Source organism: Triticum aestivum, chromosome 6A, assembly GCF_018294505.1.
Source record: "Triticum aestivum cultivar Chinese Spring chromosome 6A, IWGSC CS RefSeq v2.1, whole genome shotgun sequence".
Lineage (NCBI taxonomy): Eukaryota > Viridiplantae > Streptophyta > Magnoliopsida > Poales > Poaceae > Triticum > Triticum aestivum.
This window is the reverse complement of record NC_057809.1, coordinates 534656219-534676650: the sequence shown is the minus strand read 5'-3', so window position 1 is coordinate 534676650 and position 20432 is coordinate 534656219. Positions and strand designations below refer to the sequence as shown.

Here is a 20432-nt window from a genome sequence, read left to right as displayed (position 1 = left end):
CAGAATAGTGTCTGCTGATGTCAGCATGATGCAATGCTGAGCTCATCGGTCAACAGTGCGGTTGACGGGGTCAAAACTGACCTGTGGGTCCAGTGGGACCCACCTGTCTTTGAGACAGAGGTGAAATAGGATTTGTTTTAAACTAATTAGGGTTAGTTAAGTGTGGGACCATTATTCAGTGCCTAATAGGCTCAGATTAATTAGATCAACTAATTTAATTAGCTAAAAAAAGGGGGGGCCACTGGTCAGCTGCTGGGACCAGCCCAGTCAGCAAGTTGACTACCGTCAACAGGTCAAAGGGGGCCCAGGGCCCACCAGTCAGTGGCCCAGGCGGTGCCACGTGGACGCCACGTCGGACACCGGCCGGAGACGCGCCGGAGCTGAGTCCGGCGAGCCAAACGCGGCGGCGCGGCTTGGGAGGGACGCGGGTTTCGCGCCCAGGGGGTCTTCTAGGCTGTGGCCGGGCGCGTTCGACGCGGCTCGGCGTCGCGCGTCGAGCGGTGGTGGCCAGAGGGGTTGGAGCGGACGGAGGCGAGCGCTACGAGCTCGCCGGCGGCGAGGTGCTCCGGGAGAGCGACAACAACGATGATATGGGGCGGTTTTGGGCAAACCGGAGAGCGGGGCGAGGTCTACGCAGCGTGGGGAATGCAGCGGGGTTGAGCCCGTGACCAAAAGGTCACCGGAGCCTTGCCGGCGGCGAGCTCCGCGGTGAAGCGTTCGGATGCTCGTCGGGGACGGCGTTAGGAGGCACGAGGGGGTGTACTGGAGGGTGCTACGGTGTCGCGGTGGTGCAGTGAGCACGGTTACGCGGTCGGACGAGAGCCGCGCGTGCGGTGACCGCGACGGCGAGCTTGACGGCGGAGCCGTAGCCCGGCAATGGTGGTGTGTCACGCACGACTAGCTATGGCATGGAAATTAAGTATGGACGGGGAGAAGAAGGGGGTGGAGCTCATAGAGTGGCACACGAAAGGCCCGCGGTGAACGGGAGCGCAGAGACGAGGCGGAATCCGACGCGGTGGAGCTCGGTGTTCGTAGGTTGAAGACGACCTCGTCCACGACGCTGCGACGGTGTGGAGCTCGAATCAACGGTAGGGGACGATGAGGCGGGCGACGAGGGAGCCCGATGACGCGTGGGCGCGGTGCGGGGAGGACGGTGGCCACGGCTACGTGACGGCCACGGCCATGGGAGCGAGCGCGCTCGGGATCGGGCGAGAGGAGAGGGGAGAGGTGGATCTGGGGGAGGGGAGGCGCAGGCACCGAGAGAGAGAGCGGGGTGAGTGGGAGGCGGGATCGAGGGGGCGGGGGTGTGGCAATCTTATCCCCTCCTCGACGCCGGCGAGGGGGTCCGGCGGAAGCACGCCCCTGTTCCGACCCTGGTCGGGGGAACAGAAAAGGGGGAGAGCGACCGGGGGAACGGGCCGGGTCGGCCGGATGGCCAGGTGGGCCGGCCTGGCTGCGAGCTGGGCCGTCTGGTCCAGGGGGGCTTTTTTTTCTGTTTCTGTTTTGTATTTTCTTTTATTTATTTATTTTTCCTTTTTTGTTTTATTTAATTTAGGGCATTTAGGTATTTTATAAAATTGCGTCTTCTACACCATAATTACCTGTGCCATTTTGGCACTGCCCGAACATTTTTGTTTTAACTTTTGAAAACTTTTATTGTTGACATTAATTTGAATTTGAACCTTGAAAGGGTTTCGAATCATCACGAGTTTAACAACAGTAACCGTGGTGACGTGGCATCATTAGCGTGGGATTACTGTAGCTTAATTATCCGGGCGTCACAAATTGGCCGTAGCTCAGTGTTCATCTTTTGTCAAGCATCATGAGTGGATCCCTGCCATGTATTTTGTTGTCATGTTTGAGTGTTGTAGCATATTTATCTTGATGCATTTAGATGGCTACTTGTTGTTTACCGCAGACCGGTGTCATATTTGTTTTGCTTGCCATTTCTAAACCGTGCATCCGATTCCGGTGATCTTTATATCGATTTCAACCGAAATCACCTCACCTTTCCAGTGGCACTTTTGGATTTCCAAGTTGAAGCCAGGTTCAATCATTCCTTTCTAAATCATGCATATGCATCGCATACCGCATCCCGCATATCATACCATGTTCATGTGTTGGTTGTTTACTATGTTGTGTGCTTCTTCCGGTGTTGCTTCTTCGGGTTGGTTCCGATAACGTCGCGTTTGTGAGGACCCGTTCGACTACGTCCGTTTGTCTTCTTCATGGACTCGTTTTTCTTCCTTGCGGGATTTCAGGCAAGATGACCATACCCTCGAAATCACTTCTATCTTTGCTTGCTAGTTGCTCGCTCTTTTGCTATGCCTATGCTGCGATACCTACCACTTGCTTATCATGCCTCCCATATTGTTAAGTCAAGCCTCTAACCCACCTTGTCCTAGCAAACCGTTGTTTGACTATGTTACCGCTTTGCTCAGCCCCTCTTATAGCATTGTTAGTTGCAGGTGAAGATTGAAGTTTGTTCCTTGTTGTAACATGGAGATGTTGTTCCTTGTTGGAACATGTTTACTTGTTGGGATATCACAATATCTCTTATCTAATTAATGCATCTATATACTTGGTAAAGGGTGGAAGGCTCGGCCTTATGCCTGGTGTTTTGTTCCACTCTTGCCGCCCTAGTTTCCGTCATATCGGTGTTATGTTCCCGTATTTTGCGTTCCTTACGCGATTGGGTTATAATGGGAACCCCTTGACAGTTCGCCTTGAATAAAACTCCTCCAGCAAGGCCCAACATTGGTTTTACCATTCGCCACCTAGCCTTTTCTTTCCCTTGGGTAGGCCTGCCCAAGGGTCATCTTTATTAAACCCCCGGGCCAGTGCTCCTCTGAGTGTTGGTCCAACCCAGAGCACCGTGCGGGGCCGTCCCTTGGCAACTTGGTTACGTTGGCTCCCGTACGCTTAGCTTATCCGGTGTGCCCTGAGAACGAGATATGTGCATCTCCCATTGGGATTTGTCGGCACAGTGGGTGGTCTTGCTGGACTTGTTTTACCATTGTCGAGGATGTCTTGTAACCGGGATGCCGAGTCTGATCGGGTCTTCCCGCTAGAAGGAATATCCTTCGTTGACCATGAGAGCTTGTGATGGGCTAAGTTGGGACTCCCCTGCAGGGTTTTGAACTTTCGAAAGCCATGCCCGCGGTTATGGGCAGATGAGAATTTGTTAATGTCCGGTTGTAGAGAACTTGACACTTAACGTAATTAAAATGCATCAACCGCGTGTGTAGCCGTGATGGTCTCTTCTCGGCGGAGTCCGGGAAGTGAACACGATGTTGGAGTTATGCTTGACGTAGGTTGTTTTAGGATCACTTCTTGATCATAGTTCATCGACCGTGCTTTTGCCTTCTCTTCTCGCTCTCTTTTGCGAATATGTTAGCCACCATATATGCTAGTCGCTTGCTGCAGCTCCACCTCATACCTTTACCTTACCTATAAGCTTAAATAGTCTTGATCACGAGGGTGTGAGATTGTTGAGTCCCCGTGACTCACAGATACTTCCAAAACCAGTTTGCAGGTGCCGAGGTTACTGTGCAGGTGACGCAACTGAGTTTCAAGGAGGAGCTCGATGAAGATCTTGTTCATCGTGTTGTTTCGTTTCAGTTGATCAGTAGTGGAGCCCAGTTGGGGCGATGGGGGATCTGTAGCATTATGGGTAATCTTCTTTTATATTGATTCCGTAGTCGGACCTTGTTTGTATCTGGATGTTGTAATGTTTTATTCATGTATTGTGTAAAGTGGCGATTGTAAGCCAACTCTGTACCTCTTTCTTATTCAGTACATGGGATGTGTAAAGATTACCCCTCTTGCGATATTGCCTTCAATGCGGTTATGCCTCTAAGTCGTGCTCTGACACGTGGAAGATATAGCCGCATCGAGGGTGTTACACTTAGTGATTTCTAAGATTTGGATTTTAGACGTGAACCAATTGGATTTATGCCCCGACATTGGACCCAATGGAGCCATTTGTAAATATAATCCAATGGATTTATCGGTGCTACACATTCTTTTCTTGGCAGGAACCGGTTCTGATAGAATGTGTCTTGTGGATCTCGAAAAACAGAGGGATATCTATCACAGTGCTGAACTTTTTACCATGTTTCCAAAGTCTTCTCTTGCCTTAGTAGGAACTAGTAAATTCATACATGCAACGCACGTTCATATTAGACAGTTTATTAATTGCATAGAATATTAGGAATTATACTTTTTACATGTTAATTATGTGATTAGCACTAGAATTGATATTTGCTATGGTTTTTTTTACGATGGATATTTGATACGATATTAACTGCACTCTAATGTGATAAGCGCTCATCATTGGAGTAGCCTGGGTCGTCGGATTGGCCTGGTTTGATGGCCGAGATTTGTTGGACCTACGTCTTTGTGTCTTTTAACATTGGTATAGATGAATGATTTTGATGCATAATTGCCCCCCCCCCCCCCCCCCCCATACACAAATGTAAGGCGTTACATCCTACGTTTGTCTATGGAGGGAGTAGTATTTTCTGGACTAGTTAGTACTATAAAAGTTATGTTAATGTCAAAAACACTAATTACTTTTACCAGGTACAGGCAGAAGAATCGAATGATGAGAGGGCATGTCACTCGACGAATAGAAGGTCGACAAGAAAGGACCAAACAACAATCCACACAAGCAAAGCGGCGCGGCAGGGCCACTAAAGATTCCAGCGAGGGAAGACGCCACTCGAGTCTCACCGGCTGGACCATTTACTTACCTGGGCACACAGCGCGAGGACAGCCGTTGTGGAAAAGGGATCGACCTGGTTTTCCCTTTTCTGACGATGATAGGATTTCATTATCACATGATAGGCATCTCATAGAGCCCTGGCCTAGAGATGTCTTTATCATGGCATTGCATTTCTCAACGAGACCACCTTCTGAAGCATGTTAAGTACACCCGAGACCATATCAGTTGAATCGCTATTTGTGGTTTCAGTACTTTTCTCTTCTGAACCGGACCACCAGTTATCAGCAGTCTCACAATCTCTAAATTTGGATCCTCCATTCATTTCAATGCACCAAGCACTGGTCAAACACAGGATTAATATGAACATGCATATTACCAAAAAGACAGGGGAAAAGCAGGTACGATTACAGATCAAACCACAGAAATATATTTAACGACGGCAACCAAAAGACCCCAAGGTTCATACACACATGTCCATCAAACACGTATCATATGCAATTATAATTCCTTCGACGAACATTCTAGCACGAGAATCGACATGTTCAAATATATATACAACGCAAACCACAGCCTGATGGTAGCACTCAACCGAATATCTTGTTTCGCCTCATGCTATTCTGGAGATCAAGCACATGAGGCTGCATCCTCCTTTGAAGTTTCTTTCTCTGCTTGATGAGAAGCAGCTTGTCATAGACACACCATGGAAAGCTGATGAGGTGTGGCCGACCATATACTTCATTGTAACAACCCCAGTACTCGGGGTGATAAGTAACATGATACCAAGCGGATGCCTTGGCATACAAGGCTTCAGGAACATCCCCGCTCTCACCGGCATTCATCTCGCTGAACCATGACCTTGCTTCCTTCCGCAATGATTTCACCGCCTGTCTAATAGCATCGGCGTCACTACTCTTGGTAAAATTCTTTGCCATCTTAAGAATACATCCACTTATTATCTCAGCCTCGCTTTTTATTCCATAGTGATCCATCAGATTACCCAACTTGAAGTCATACTCTTCCTTCATCCACACAGCTTCGTCGATGTAGTCTTGGTAGCCATCAACAATCAAATCACTGTCATAAGACCGCCTTGCCACATCCTTTGTGAAATGCCCTATGTGAGGGCTCTGCTTCTTAATCTCCCTATACAGCTTCCCTATTACTCCCTCAGATAAGTAGGTGACCCTGTCGAGCTTCTCCATAAAATCTGGATACTCCCTCACATGTAGTTCGCCCGGAATTTGAGCCGGCACTCCAGTCTTTGGGTAATCAACAGCAACGGAGAAGAGCTCTGCCAGCTTAATGCATGGTGTACTTTCAGCCTTCAAGCTTTCCCTATCCGCAAAGACCACGTGCGCGTTGGCAATGATTCCCAGACTCTCATTAACTATGTAATTTGCGAAATACTCGTGTACTTCCTGCATAATATTAGAATAGTTCCAAAGCAGGGTGTCAGATTTTTTTTACAGGATGCTTGGAATTTCCTTAAAAGTAGTAATGTATTTACTCATCAGAAAAGAAACAGATTTATTTCTTCCTACTTCCTCCGATCCAAAACACAGGTATTTCTATCTTTTCAAATTGATCCTAAGTCTACACTCCCAATACAGTTCTTCTCATGTTGTTCCTAATTAGCCCCACGTAAATTTCATCAACAATTGAGCCTGTAGTTCTAGCGTTTACTGTATTTGGGAGGGAAAAAGTAGTATTTGAAATAAATGAAGGGTAGTATTTGAAACAAATGAAGGGTAACATGCCTACCACCATCCTTAGTTCTTGTAACCAACTCTACAAGTGCCTACATTTTGTATCAGGGGGAAAAGTACAAACAAACAAACTAAAACATGCAGATCTCAGGAAATAGGTTCAGGTAGTCAACTCTTCAGAAACACAAGAAGCAGAGTCAAAAAGAAACTCACAATCAGAAGTACGACTAAATGACAGTTCATTGCAAGATGTACAGCCGTTATCATGAGTAGCATGAAATATGAATAATATCGACTAAAAACTTAAAATACCTCGATCATAACGTCATGATCTAATGTTTCTGTTGGTGCTGGAGTATAGTCCATAGGTGCCACCATACGAGTTGGAATGAGATCTGGGTCCCATGAAACAAAATATATGTCCCCATCAAGATCACTTCCTGAACACTCGTCAGGATGAGGCCTGCACGAACCAAATTCGACACTGATTTCGATAACAAAGGGCAAAGAAAATAAGAGTACGATATCGAAGTAATAATGACATCCATGAGTGCCAACTAGTAAAAGTTTATTCGATTTAAAATGTACAGACCTGTTTTATCTTCCACTGTTGGTTTCTAGTACCAAATAAGAACATATTTACAGAAATGAGATTTTGCTAAAAGACATATTCGAAAAACATAGAAGAACACGATGCAATAGTAAATACTTGCCTTGGCCCCTGCTGCGGAAAGACAACACAGTTAACCATATGGTCCAGAACAGGGGTATAAACAGCCTCGAGAATACGGATATCACCAGGGTGGAGGCAAGGGTTTTTGGCAACGACAACTTTTCCAGTTACGACGAACTTGTCACTGTCATTTGCACTATTAGAAGCTTGAATGAATACCTCTCCGTACTTCAGTGTGCGGGTTTCATCCAAGCATCCCATCATTGCTCGTCCTTCTGGGATGAATATCCTTGACTTCGTTTTCAGTTCTAGCAACTTGGATGCTCTAAAGGTTTGTAGAATCATAGAAAGATATGGTTCAACATCCGGCTTGTAGCCACATAACAGCAATTCTTTAACAACATTGGTAATCTCTCCCATGGGCATAAGTTCAATTGCATCAATAGCAGCTTGTGGTTCAGTAACCATTCTGTTTAACTGCTTCACAACTTCTTGTTGCTTCAGTTCAAATATGTTATCTCTAACTCCAAGAGTTGAAAGAAGAGTGATTAACTGCCGATTCAGGAAACATGGCTGGTACTTGCTGTATGCAAGGACATCCAGTGTGATGTTGTCTGACGGAAACTTTGACATGCTTCCTCTTAAAGAAAGTTTCCAGTGTGATGTTGGATCAATAGCGACAACACCTTTGTAACCCCCATACCTTATTTGGAAAGCAGAGGGAGTAAAGCGGGCCAATTTGCACTTCTTAGACACCTCATCTGCAAAATCAGCTGAAATGGTTCCAATTCCATCAGAGAATACATACTTCGTACCATTTTTTATATCTGGAATTACATGCACCTCATACTTATGTACTTTCAAGGTTTCTGTTGAGGCGCTAAAGGACTGACCAAGCCTTGCAGCATATTTTGCCACATTTCTAATATTACGGAAGTTCCCCATCCACTCCCTGATGTCACTGGCGGACAACCCCGGACGAGAAGCAAACATCCACGCAGAGTTATCCCGCAGCTGGCTTGAAGAGAAAGCCAAAAACTCAAAGTGCTTGTTACCAATAGTGATGCCATTTGAAAGGACCGACAGAATTCTGTTGTACAGAGCAGTTCTCCTTGCATTATTTCCGGGAGCAGAACGTGGTGATAAATCAGTCGAACGAAGCTTCTCACAGTCCTCATCGACAAATGAAATCCGAAGGAAGTTATCCAAATCATCAGCGTAATTCCGTACAACACGATTCGAGACATTAATTTCAGGACCATAAAAGTACACTTTTGCAGGGGTAATTTGCACCCTGTAAACATATACCAACCCATCATCATCCAGAGCTATGTTTGGTGATGTTAACATGTAGCGTGATCTCTTAATTTCTTTGTATTGTTCAGATAACCAATTTGTTGGATTCAAGCAAGTCTTTTTTAGGTATGACATATTTTCAAGTGCACGCTTTATATGGTCAATACATACATATCCCGGGCTGACCAGACGGTAGAAGTTGTCATCAAGTGTCGGCCCACTAAGTGTCCCATTCTGAACCATGTGGTTGATCTTGAAGAGTATCTCATAGGGGATATCAGTGAAATAAAGAGATTTCACAATTGGAGCAAAGCAAGTATTGCTTGAATATGAATGTCCACGATGGCAATGAAAGTCACACTTGTGTTCTTTATAGTAAACAAAGTACTCTTGAATGTTGGGGAGATCACAATCATGTGGTAGCTCCAGACACAGAATATATGATTGCCCAATGCTGGCTAATGGAGTAAAATCAGTAGTTCTGGTCCACTGATCATCAGTATCATCCCTAAAATAGTTGAATAATGGATCGTCGTACATAGAGCCAGAATGCTGTAAGTTTTGTTCGTAAATTTTTGGAGCAGCCAGAACCTGAGAATTGACAAAAATTATCAAACTGAGGTTATGACAAATCTAGAGCTCCAAGCTTTCAAGAAACAGAAAAAACTTGAACTAACTAAAAAGCTGTTCCATAGATGGATCGGCATTTTAAAGAGGTATGCAATTATCAAGGAAATACTGCAGTTGGTGTTCCCATCCCATCATCTTGGGCTCTAATGTAAAACTCTAGTAGCATAACTTCATATGGATTGGTTATCATTATATCAGTACTCTAGAGAAAATGAAAATTATTGTTGTGCACTTGTAACAACACACAAACATTTCAGAGTACATAAAACAAAATGAGGAGCAAACACATAAATTAGCAACAACAACAAAATGGTAAACTAATTTGCAGGTAGGTGTAATATCATGAAAAGGATGTTCAGCATACATAAACAAGTGTTGTACAGCTAAACATACCTGAATCAAAAGGAACTTTTTTTGTGATCCAGGTGGATCATGAAGCTGGATCTCCCATATGCTCTCATATGAAAGTTCAAGTCTGTATTTCTTCAATTTGTAGGTCAGGCAAAAGTCAATCTTCTTCATAGCAAATCCAAACTCAGCAGAAACGTCTGTTCCGCTCCACAGAACAGATAAAACTCTTTCCCTCAGAAGGCAGCCAAAATGCAATGTTGCACCCCGTAGATTAAAAATCGTAGTTCTTGGTCTCAGAACAATGTCACGTTCCGCAGGTCGGACCTTCAGATAATTGCTTCCACTCCTAAGTGCATTCCCACGAGCCGCATTCACCACCAGCGAAGCATGTGCCTCGGTCTGGAACTGAACAATGGCAAAAGATCTTGAGTTTGCAGAGTTGTTCTTCGGAGGCCTGAGCTTAACCGCACAGACGTTATCCACACCAACAATTCGTTCCAGCAAATCCTTGACATGGTCTGCATTGACAGTTGCAGGAAATCCTGACACCTGAAGAGTCTTGCCACCCATGGTGATGGTGCATATGAAAACTACAGCATTGCATAATCATGGTAAAAAAATCAGTCAAGTGATTCGAGAGTATAGACAGATCTGTACACATATGGCGGTCTTCTTTTTAGGAAGAAATTCAGGATGCATATGAAAACTGCAGCAGTGCATAATCATGGTAAAAGAACCAGCCAAGTCATTGGAAAGTATAGACAGATCAGTGTACACATATGGCAGGTCTTATTTTTAGGAAGAAATTCAGGTTGCAGTTTTTATATTAGACTTCTTTAGTTCAATCTCTAATCAAATGGTCTCACCCAAAACTAAGTAGATCCATGTACCACAGCTTCACCCAAAACTATAACTGTTGCGACAAAATCCCATTACAATGCAATAGCATAAACATGTCGGCCAAAAAAAAACCCTCTTCAGCAAGAAAAAGGATTCCACTACCCAGCAAATGTCAGATTTTTAAGTAAACCCAGCGAACGCCCTTAGTACTGTCGAATCCCAATCAAATTCCAATCAAACGCATGGTAATTACTCTGTGCAGTGTGGCAATTTTTCAGGCATTTTTTGTACTACTACATGGCAATTTTCGATTTAGAGCATCCTAAATCCCTTGCATCAACATGGACATTTTATCTGCTGTAGGGTTTTAATATTTCTGAAGAAAAATGTCAATCAATAAAACAGTCGGAGACGTACATTTCCACAATTTGTACACCCACTACGCTTTCCCACCTACCTCAATAACACCTTCCGAAAAAAATGCAGGGGACAAACGCAACACCCTCTCTATTATTGGTGAGCACGGGCGGTGTAGGGATAGAAGCAGACGGCGTCCGCATGTCCCCATGTTCGGGACCATCCACGAACATAGAAATTAAACTAGTACAGTTATATTAAAGTACTCCCTCTCTAAACTAACATAAAAACTTTGTAGTGATTTAAACGTTTTTATATTTCTTTACGGAGGGAGTAATAGAGATTAATGCAATTTTTGCTACGGGGACATGTGGACGCCGTCCGCTTGCATCCTGAGGGACGGACTGAACGTGGTGTTTGTGGGTTTAGTTGAACCCCGCAAAATTCAGGGAAAATAAGTTGCGCTCGAGCCTGGGCACCAAACCCCATCGGACTAGCTCCGACCGATCTAATCTAGACGGAGAAAACTACGATCGACCTCGCGCGCCGCAAAAGAACAAACCTAGCAGAACCGCAGACGGCAACAAATTAGGTACGGTTCGGGCCCCGGCTGCTCAATGCCATAGCAAGGCAGATACGAAACCCCAAACGACTGGAGGGAGGGAGCGATCCGTCCGATTAGGGTAGGATTCTTTACCGGCGAAAGGAAGGAATCAGGTCGACGCCAGCCCGGGACCGGCAGCAGCAGCAGCAGGCATGACCATGTCCGTCGCTCCCGTTGCCGTCGGCGTGGCAGATTGCGGAGCAGCGGCGGCGAGAAGTGGATGGATCTGGGGAGGGAGTTGGGGGAGATGGATGGGCGAACGAGAGGGTTGGGAGGAGTTGATGAGCGCTCGATGGTTTCGTCGCAGAGGCGGAGGCGAGGAGGCGAGTGGAGAGGAGGAGAAAGGAGGCGGACTTGAGGGGGCCGTCGGTCAATGTGCACGTAGTAACATTTAAACGAACTACGAAGTACTAGGTAGGTGGGGCCGGGGGATGCGGGGTATGGATGGGATTGGGCCGGATACGTCGAAGGTTCGTTAATTGCGCTGCGGAATCTTCACCGATATAGGCATGCAATCCACTAGTAGAACTCCGTGAAGGAAAGAATTTTTCGACAAAGGTGAATTTTATTGGTTCATAATAAAGTATCAAGAGGATACAAACACAATAAAAACACCCGGCCTCTGCATATTTAGGATGCACACAGTCAATACTAACACACGCACATAAAAACACGTCACTAAATAGCAAAGTTACTCCCTCCTTTCCGGTTTATAGGGTTTATTTCAAAATTTTAGTTTTTTTCATTTTATAAGGCTCAATTTGGTTGTTTTCCATCACATGTTCAGACTTCAAGGTGCATTAAATCATTGCATGCAAGTATTAAGAGAAAATTGATCAATGCATGCACTTTATGCATGCATGCATTGCAATTAATGCATTCGTAAACATAATTTTTTAAGGAAAACAAGAGCATTAATTGGGTGCTTTTGCAAACTACAAAAAATATTCCACCACTCATCATCTACCTTGGTTGATGAGATTTTTGAATTGAGTCTTAACCGGAAAGGAGGGAGTATAAGACCAAAGCTATGCGCAGGCGAAAAAAAGACATCAAAGAGATCAGATCCACAATTGGCAAACTACATCGATGACCGTATTCGCACCAACCATCTCATGACACCACACGAGCGACAAAGTTCTTCAACGGCAACGCCTTCAAGAAGGGAGCGACGCTCAATAGCCGCCGTCACCAGATCCAACCACTCAAGATCACAATCTAGGTTTTCAGAAAATAGTCCAAGCATATCCGAGCAATGCTTTCAACAAGGTAACGACGTAAAAATATCGCCATTGCTAGGCATGACCAACTCAGGTCGCCTAGGCTTTCACCCCGGAACTCGAGACCAGGTGCTCGAGTAGCACCATCATAAAGTCACTCAAATGTTGTCACCACCACACTTTTCCAGGATCCCAGCAGCTACATATCAGTCGCCGCTGCACCATCATTCCTCTGCGTCAAGCCGACGCCTATAGTTTGCATCTCACCGCTGAAGTCTCGGTGGTCACTGCAATCCACATCGAGGCCGCTGCCGAGGCGAAACGGAGCCTAGCAGTGCATCCATACCAGCAACAACTTTGCATCCCAGCATGAGAGGGAGCCCGTGCACCCAATTTACAGCCGGAGAAGCGCGGCGACGTACAAGTGGCAAGATCTGACCGCTGACGACACCATAGCCGGCTTGGCAGCCACCAACAGCCATGAAGCACCGCTTGAATCCGTCGTCGTCGATGAGAACTCAACACGTAGGTGCTAGCCTCAACTAAGCGCAAAGACAGCTTGATTGATTTCTTGCGTGGGAACACATGCACGTCTAGCCGAGTAGACGTACCTGTGTACGAGCAAATCTGGCTTTGAGTGGCAATCATAGATCGATTTGATCTCTTCGTGTCCTCTGTCCTCGGGAAGATCAGCCACAAGCAGGGGCCCCGCCGTCGCCGTCAGCCGCATTAGCTTCGTTGGCGATGTCCTCCGGCGACGGCGGGAGGGAAAGGCAGGAGGAGAGGGAAGGTTAGGTGGGGGGACGGCGCCGCCGCCCGTGTCGCCCGTGAAGGAAAGAATGGCAGGACGAGTTAACAAAATCGGCTCGGTTAGACTAGTCATAATGAGTAATAGCTTAGACTAGTAACATGCATATAGTGGGAAGTACCTTTATAATGGGGAGTAATATATGTGTTGTGTCATGCAACACTTCATTTATTAGGTTATAGACTATCTTGTCTTGATATGTGTGATGTTGCAGTACTCCCACCTTTTCTGTTTATAGGGCTTATCTTAAAATTTTAGTTTTTTTCATTTTATAAGGCTCAATTTGGTTGTTCCCCATCACAAGTTCAGATTCCAAAGTGCATTAAATCATTGCATGCAACTATTAAAAGAAAATTGATCAATGCATGTACTTTATGCATGCATGCTTTGCAATTAATGCATTGGTAAACATAATTTTTTGAGGAAAATAAGAGTATTAATTGGGTGCTTTTGCAAACTACAAAAAGTGTTCCATCACTCACCATTTACCTTGGTTAGTGAGATTTTTGAATTGAGCCCTATAAAACTGGTCGTAATGGTAGTATCATAGCTAGTATTATGCATGCCAACTAGGTAATTTTGATGATGTGTCATACAATTAAATGAAGAAAGAGATGGTTGACTATCATATCATGATACCGTATCATAATCAATGCTATGCTAGTATCACTTCTAGAAAAAGGGCTATAGATGGAATGGACACTAATGGCGCACCAGTCATGTGGTGCGCCACTACTATATAGCAGTGGCGCACTATGTGCTGATGCGCCATTAGTGCCATTAGTGTGGAAGACACTAATGGCGCACCAGGCACACGGTGCGCCACTAGTAACAAAATGTTTTTTTTCATTTTTTCAAACATACTAATGGCGCATCCGGGCAGAGTGCGCCATTAGTAGTTAGAACTACTAATGACGCACCAGCCATAGAGTGCGCCACTACTGTATTTTTTTTTACTTTTTTGCAAAACTACTAATGGCACACCGTTGCATAGTGCGCCATTACTAGTTTAAACTAGTAATGGCGCACTGAACTAGTAATGGCGCACTGTGCCACGGTGCGCCATTAGTATAAAGATTTTTTTTTACTTTTTTGCAAAACTACTAATGGCGCATGTCTGTGTGGTGCGCCATTAGTATGTTGGGTTACTAATGTCGCATGGCTGTGTGGTGCGCCATTAGTAACCTGGGACTAGCTAGATATTTTTGGACAGACACATCTAATCACACACTTTCCCCACTTCATTTCCCCCATCTCCTTCTCTAAGCTTGTCGACTGCCTCCTCCTCCTCACCTCATTTGCACCATAAATTCATCAAAATTAAGTGTTAAAAATACCTTTTTTGATAGGTAAGTAAGGGGAAAGCTATCTTCATGTTGTAGATCTACTTTTTTTCTCCCTAACTCGCTCCAACAACATGCACATGCACTTTTTGTGGCCTAGTTAGATCTATGTATGTTTGTGGTGTTGCATATGTTTGTGGTGTTGCATATATGTTTGTGTTTGCAGGTACCGGTATTTGAAATGCGATAGTTGCCAATATTTTGCCGGAATGTTGATTCATTTCCGTTTCGGCGAGAATTTTGGCACTATGCATTCTTTTTGGTCCTATTTTTAGGGAAAGTCATGCCAAAATTTTTCTTGGTTCTAAAATATCATTTTGCTCTACCCCGCAGGCGACCATGATCCGCACGATGACCGAAGGCATCGTGAATAGGTTTTTGAGCTCCGCGAAGGCCGAGATGCTTCAAAAGAATGAGACGGAGATAAGATGTCCGTGTCGAAGATGCAAGCTGAAGAGCCTTATTGCGGACCCGGATTCCGGGCAGGTGCGGGACCACCTGCTCTTGCGTGGTTTCATGGATGGCTATCGGTGGCAAGGTGATGAAGATGACTATGAAGTCGTCCATGGGGCCCGGGCAAGAAATGAGGAAGGGCAGCAAGACAACCACCGCGGCTCGGGCGGGCGAGAAGACGGAGAATCTTCAGGACATGATCACGACGGTGATGCTGTACACAGTCATCATGTAGAAGATGCCGGACATGATGATGAGGAAGATGCCGGACATGATGATGAGGAAGATGCCGGACATGATGATGAGGAAGATGCCGGAGCAGACGAAGGGCATGATCATGAAGATCAAGATGCCGGAGGAGCAGACAACGATGGACCATCGATGGGCTGGGTGCAGGACCCTCATATTCAAGAGCTGCTTCTCAAGCAGACAGATAACGCAAGAGCTGCCGCCCGAGAGAAAGCCAAGCTGGATCAACTGGAGATAGATGCGGTTACTCCATTGTATGAAGGATGCAGACCCGAGGATACCCACCTGAAAGTAACGCTCATGGCTTTGGAGATGAAGGTAAAACACAAAATGACCGACGCATGCTTCGACGAGAACATGTCATTCTGGCATGAACGTCTTCCCAAGGGGAACAAGTGCCCGACCAGTTTCGAGGAGGCGAAGAAAGTCGTGTGTCCTCTGGATTTACCGCACATGAAATACCATGTGTGCATGAACAATTGCATCATTTATCGGGGCGAGCACGCGGAGTCTACCATATGTCCGGTGTGCAGCGTCACTCGATACAAGAAGAGGAAGAAAGCTCCTCGAAAAGTGGTGTGATACTTTCTGATCACTCCTCGTTTGCAGCGGTATTTCACGGACCCTAAGGTAGCAAAGCTCCTGCGTTGGCACGCGGATAGGGAGGAGAAGAAGCGAGAAGATGACGCAAATGATTCGGAGATAAATAAAAAAGACAAGATGTTGAGTCACCCTAAGGATGGGAGCCAGTGGCAAGCGTTGAACTTCGAACACCCAGAATTTGGGAAGGATCCAAGGAACATCGTGCTGGGCGCGAGCACCGATGGAGTCAATCCGTTTGGCAGCTAGAGAAGCACACATAGCACCTGGCCTGTGTTTGTGTGGATGTACAACCTTCCCCCCTGGTTGTGCATGAAGAGGAAGTACATTCACATGAGTATGCTAATTGAAGGGCCGAAACAACCAGGGAACGACATCAATCTGTATCTGGGGCTGCTGAAAGAGGAGCTAGACACGCTATGGAAAACGCCAGCCAATACGTGGGACGCCGCAGAGAAAGAATATTTCCCTATGAGAGCCGCACTGCTCACGACGGTGCACGACTATCTCGGTTACGGATATCTCGCGGGGCAGGTGGTCCACGGATTTTCTGGATGTGTCAGGTGCATGGATGACACAACGTATCGCCAGCTAGATAGAGATCCCGGGTCTTCGCAAACCGTGTTCATGGGACATCGAAGGTGGCTTTGCGACGATGACCCGTGGAGGAAATGCAAGGATCTGTTCGATGGTGAAACCGAACTCCGAAGACGCCCGCATACGAGGAGCGGCAAGGAAATAGATGGGCTGTTGAAAAATTAGAAAGATTGCCCACTGCCAGGAAAGAAGCAAAAGGCGCCAGAGCCGGGAAAGAAGTGAAAGGCGCCAGAGCCGCTCCTGAAGGTATAGAAAACGAGGTCTGTTTTCTGGGACTTGCCATACTGGAAGATCCACCGTGTGCCTCACAGCCTTGATGCCATGCATATCACGAAGAACGTGTGCGAGAGTCTGCTTAGTACCCTGCTCAACATGCCAGAGAGGACCAAAGATGGGCCGAAAGCAAGGGCAGACTTGAAATCAATGGGCATCAGGCAGGAGCTTCACGCTAATGATGATGATGATGATGATGATGATGAGGCGAAGCAGGACACAGAAAGTCGTCGCAAAGGCAATAAGGCCAAGAATACCGGAAATGACTACCCTCCCGCGTGCTTCACTCTAAGTCAGGAGGAGATCGAGCAGTTTTTCACCTGCCTCGTAGGAGTAAAACTTCCTTACGGTTACGCGGGGAAGATAAGCAGATACCTAGACCCAGCGAAGCAGAAGTTCAGCGGGATGAAGTCTCACGACTGTCACATGCTGATGACGCAGATACTTCCAGTTGCAATCCGTGGGATCATGGACGCGCACGTCCATGAAATGCTATTTGGCCTATGCAACTTTTTCGATGTCATCTCCTGGAAGTCGGTTGGCGTGAGGCAACTCAGAAGGCTACAGGAAGAGATCATGGTGATACTATGCGAGCTTGAGATGTACTTCTCGCCCGCATTCTTCGATGTTATGGTGCATCTGCTGGTCCATATCGTGGAGGATATCATCCAACTCGGGCCGACGTTCCTGCACAACATGATGCCGTTCGAAAGGATGAATGGTGTCATCAAAGGATACGTTTGCAACATGTCACGTCCAGAGGGAAGTATAGCCAGGGGCTTTCTGACCGAAGAGTACATCTCCTACTGCACGAATTATTTAGGCATCGAGAACCCCATTGGTCTGCCCGTCAACAGGCACCTCGGCAGGCTCGCTGGATGGGGTCACCATGAGGGTCGCCGCGAAATGCATGTCGACTTCGAGGGTCGACTCGCCGACTTTGAAAGAGCAAACCTAGTCGCGCTACAACACATACACGTGGTCGATCCTTGGGTGGTAGAGCACAAAACCTTTATTGAGAAGACGTACAATGACCGAGGCCAACAGAGGACGGACGGAGATATAATCAAAGAGCACAACTCATGTTTCACGTGTTGGTTCAAGCAGAAGCTTCTGTCGTACCCTTTACATGAGGATTCTTCCGCGGAAGAACAACTCATACTCGCCTTGTCACAGGGCGCCGAGCACAACCTAATGACCTATGAGGTGTACGATATCAACGGCTACACATTCTACACCGAGGACAAGGACATGAAGAGCGATGGTTATCAGAACTCCGGGGTAACGATGGAATCCTACACCGGTAACGACAAGGACAGATACTACGGAAGGATCAAGGAGATCTGGGAGCTAAGCTACGCTGGAGAGAAGGTCCTGATGTTCCATGTTAGATGGGCCAAGAGCGTCCTAAAAGAAGACCGGTATTTCACCACCATGGTTATACCCGAAGCCAAATCCAAGACCGTGGGCGCAAACATCACCGTGAAAAATGAGCCATGGGTACTGGCTTCCCAAGTGGACCAATGCTTCTTCATTACCGACCCGTCAAAGCCCAGTCGTGTTGTCATGAGGAGAGGCAAAAGGAAGATCATCGGAATGGATGGAGTAGCCAATGAGCAAGACTTCGACAAGTACGGCGACCCGAAGATCGAACATGATGACGACGATGAAGTAGTAGCAGCATTCACCACAAGAAGAAGCAGGACCACCCTACCTAAAGGACGTCGTTCCACAGAAGAACTTCATTTGCGAAAAAGAAGGGCAAGAAGATTATGAACAGATAGCTAGCTAAGATCGACTGTATTTAAATCGTAGTCTTCATTTCTCGGTTGTATTTCATGGGCACTTTTTGATATCATGAATATTTTTAAATTTCATGGGCACTTTTTGAATTCATGAATATTTTTTCAAATTTGATGATATTTTTTCATATTCAATATGATAAAATATTGAATATTCATGAGGACACTCGATCTCGATCCCCCTCCATCTCGATCTCGATGCCCCTTTATCTCGATCGCTATCCCCCTCCATCTCGATCTCGATCCCACCCGCACCCTCCCTCGCTAGCTCCACCGCCGACGACGACCCACCGCACCCTCCCCGCTCCACCGCCGCCGACGAGCACCCCCCGCACCCTCCCCCGCTCCACCACCGCTGACGAGCACCCCCCGCACCCTCCCCCGCTCCACCACCGCTGACGAGCACTCCCCGCACCCTCCCCCTCTCCACCACCGCCGACGAGCACCCCCCGCACCCTCCCCCGCTCCCCGGTGAGCTCCGCCTCCTCTCCCCTCTTCATTTTTTAAAAAATAATAAAAAAAGTGTAGACTACAATTGTTGTTAAACAACAATTATTACTGTTTTTATAAAAAAATTACTGTTTCATATTCATATTCATTTTCTAAAAAATTATTACATGCAACAAAAAATAAAAATAAATTACTTATGGTGCACCTCTGGCTGGTGCGCCATTGCTATATATAAAAAAGATTACTAATGGCGCACCTCTGCCTGGTGCGCCATTGCTATGTAAAAAAAGATTACTAATGGCGCACCGACCGCGGGTGCGCCATTAGTAAGATTCCCCCCTAGCTAATTCCCTCCCTCTCGCCAGATCCCCTTCGTCCCTCTCCCTCGCCAGATCCACTTCCTCCCGCTGCCCCGACCCATGCCGCCGCCGCCCCCGCGCCTCCATCTCCGTCGCCGCCCCCAGTCAGCCCCTGCCCTGCCCCCCATCCCCGTCCGCTCCCAATCCACCCCCTCCCTCGCCTTCACCGCACCCACCCACCCCCTCCCTCGCCTTCCCAGCCCTAGAAACCTGTGATGCTCCACCGTGCCTTCTCCGCTCGAGCTACGTGCGAGGCGACATGCAAGGCGGCGGGCAGAATCTGCTTCAACACCGGGCCGGAGAGCCGCGGAACCAGGGTGCGACGGTGCTCGACCCCTCCACCTCTTCTTCCTCGGGTCGCTGCTGTCTTCCTCAACTCCGGCCACCTCTGTTGCTACTAAGCTGTCGCGGGGCCTCCTTGCGCCTCCCCGGTGAGATCCGCCTCCTCTCCCCTCTTCCTTCTCGCAAACACTTTGTTTGTCCAGCAAATCGGTGATGGATAGAAGCAGCGGTGGTGCCAGAGTTGAGTTCAGTTAGTAGAACTAGCGCTAGTTCCTTCCGTGATCCTGTAGGCCGAGAGGTGGGTCTCTGGTGAAGCTGGAATTGCAGAAGCTTTCACCCGAGTTAGCCTAAATGTGATGTGGTCGATGTTGAGATGTCTCCTCTATGTAGTCTGTAGGTTGTTCTACTTTTAGGTACCGTGGGCTGTGAAGTGAACTTGCCGGGTTTAACCATCTGACCTCTTATGTATATATTAGTATCTAAGATCAGCAGACATTAGTCAATTTGTGCGTCTGGTTAGTGACTTGTGGAGTTGGCCCGGTTAATGCTTTGCTCTGTGATGCAAGATGTTAGGCTCTGGCACTTTACAGAGTTTCTTTGTGAAATCCCTAACTGTGAGTCTTGCTAGTGATCTAATTGTGATAATCTTGCTCACATCCCCACTTGCACCAGAGGCAGGCAATGCCTTTATATGCTCTGTGAGGGAGTCCTGGATTAGGGGGTGTTCGGGTAGCCGGACTATACCTTCAGCCGGACTCCTGGACAATGAAGATACAAGATTGAAGACTTCGTCCCGTGTCCGGATGGGACTTT

General features: G+C 46.8%; 1 protein-coding gene across 1 annotated transcript; it reads right to left on the bottom strand.

The window, feature by feature from the left end:
* Positions 1-5130: 5130 nt before the first annotated feature.
* On the bottom strand, positions 5131-11545 carry LOC123128326 (probable RNA-dependent RNA polymerase 1). The gene is made up of 5 exons (XM_044548294.1): positions 11277-11545; positions 9425-9972; positions 7146-8992; positions 6745-6895; positions 5131-6144 (listed from the first exon to the last, which is right to left on the bottom strand). Exons 2-5 carry the CDS (start codon positions 9950-9952, stop codon positions 5311-5313), a joined length of 3360 nt encoding a protein of 1119 aa, XP_044404229.1. The 5' UTR covers positions 9953-9972; positions 11277-11545; the 3' UTR covers positions 5131-5310.
* Between the last annotated feature and the right edge of the window lie 8887 nt (positions 11546-20432).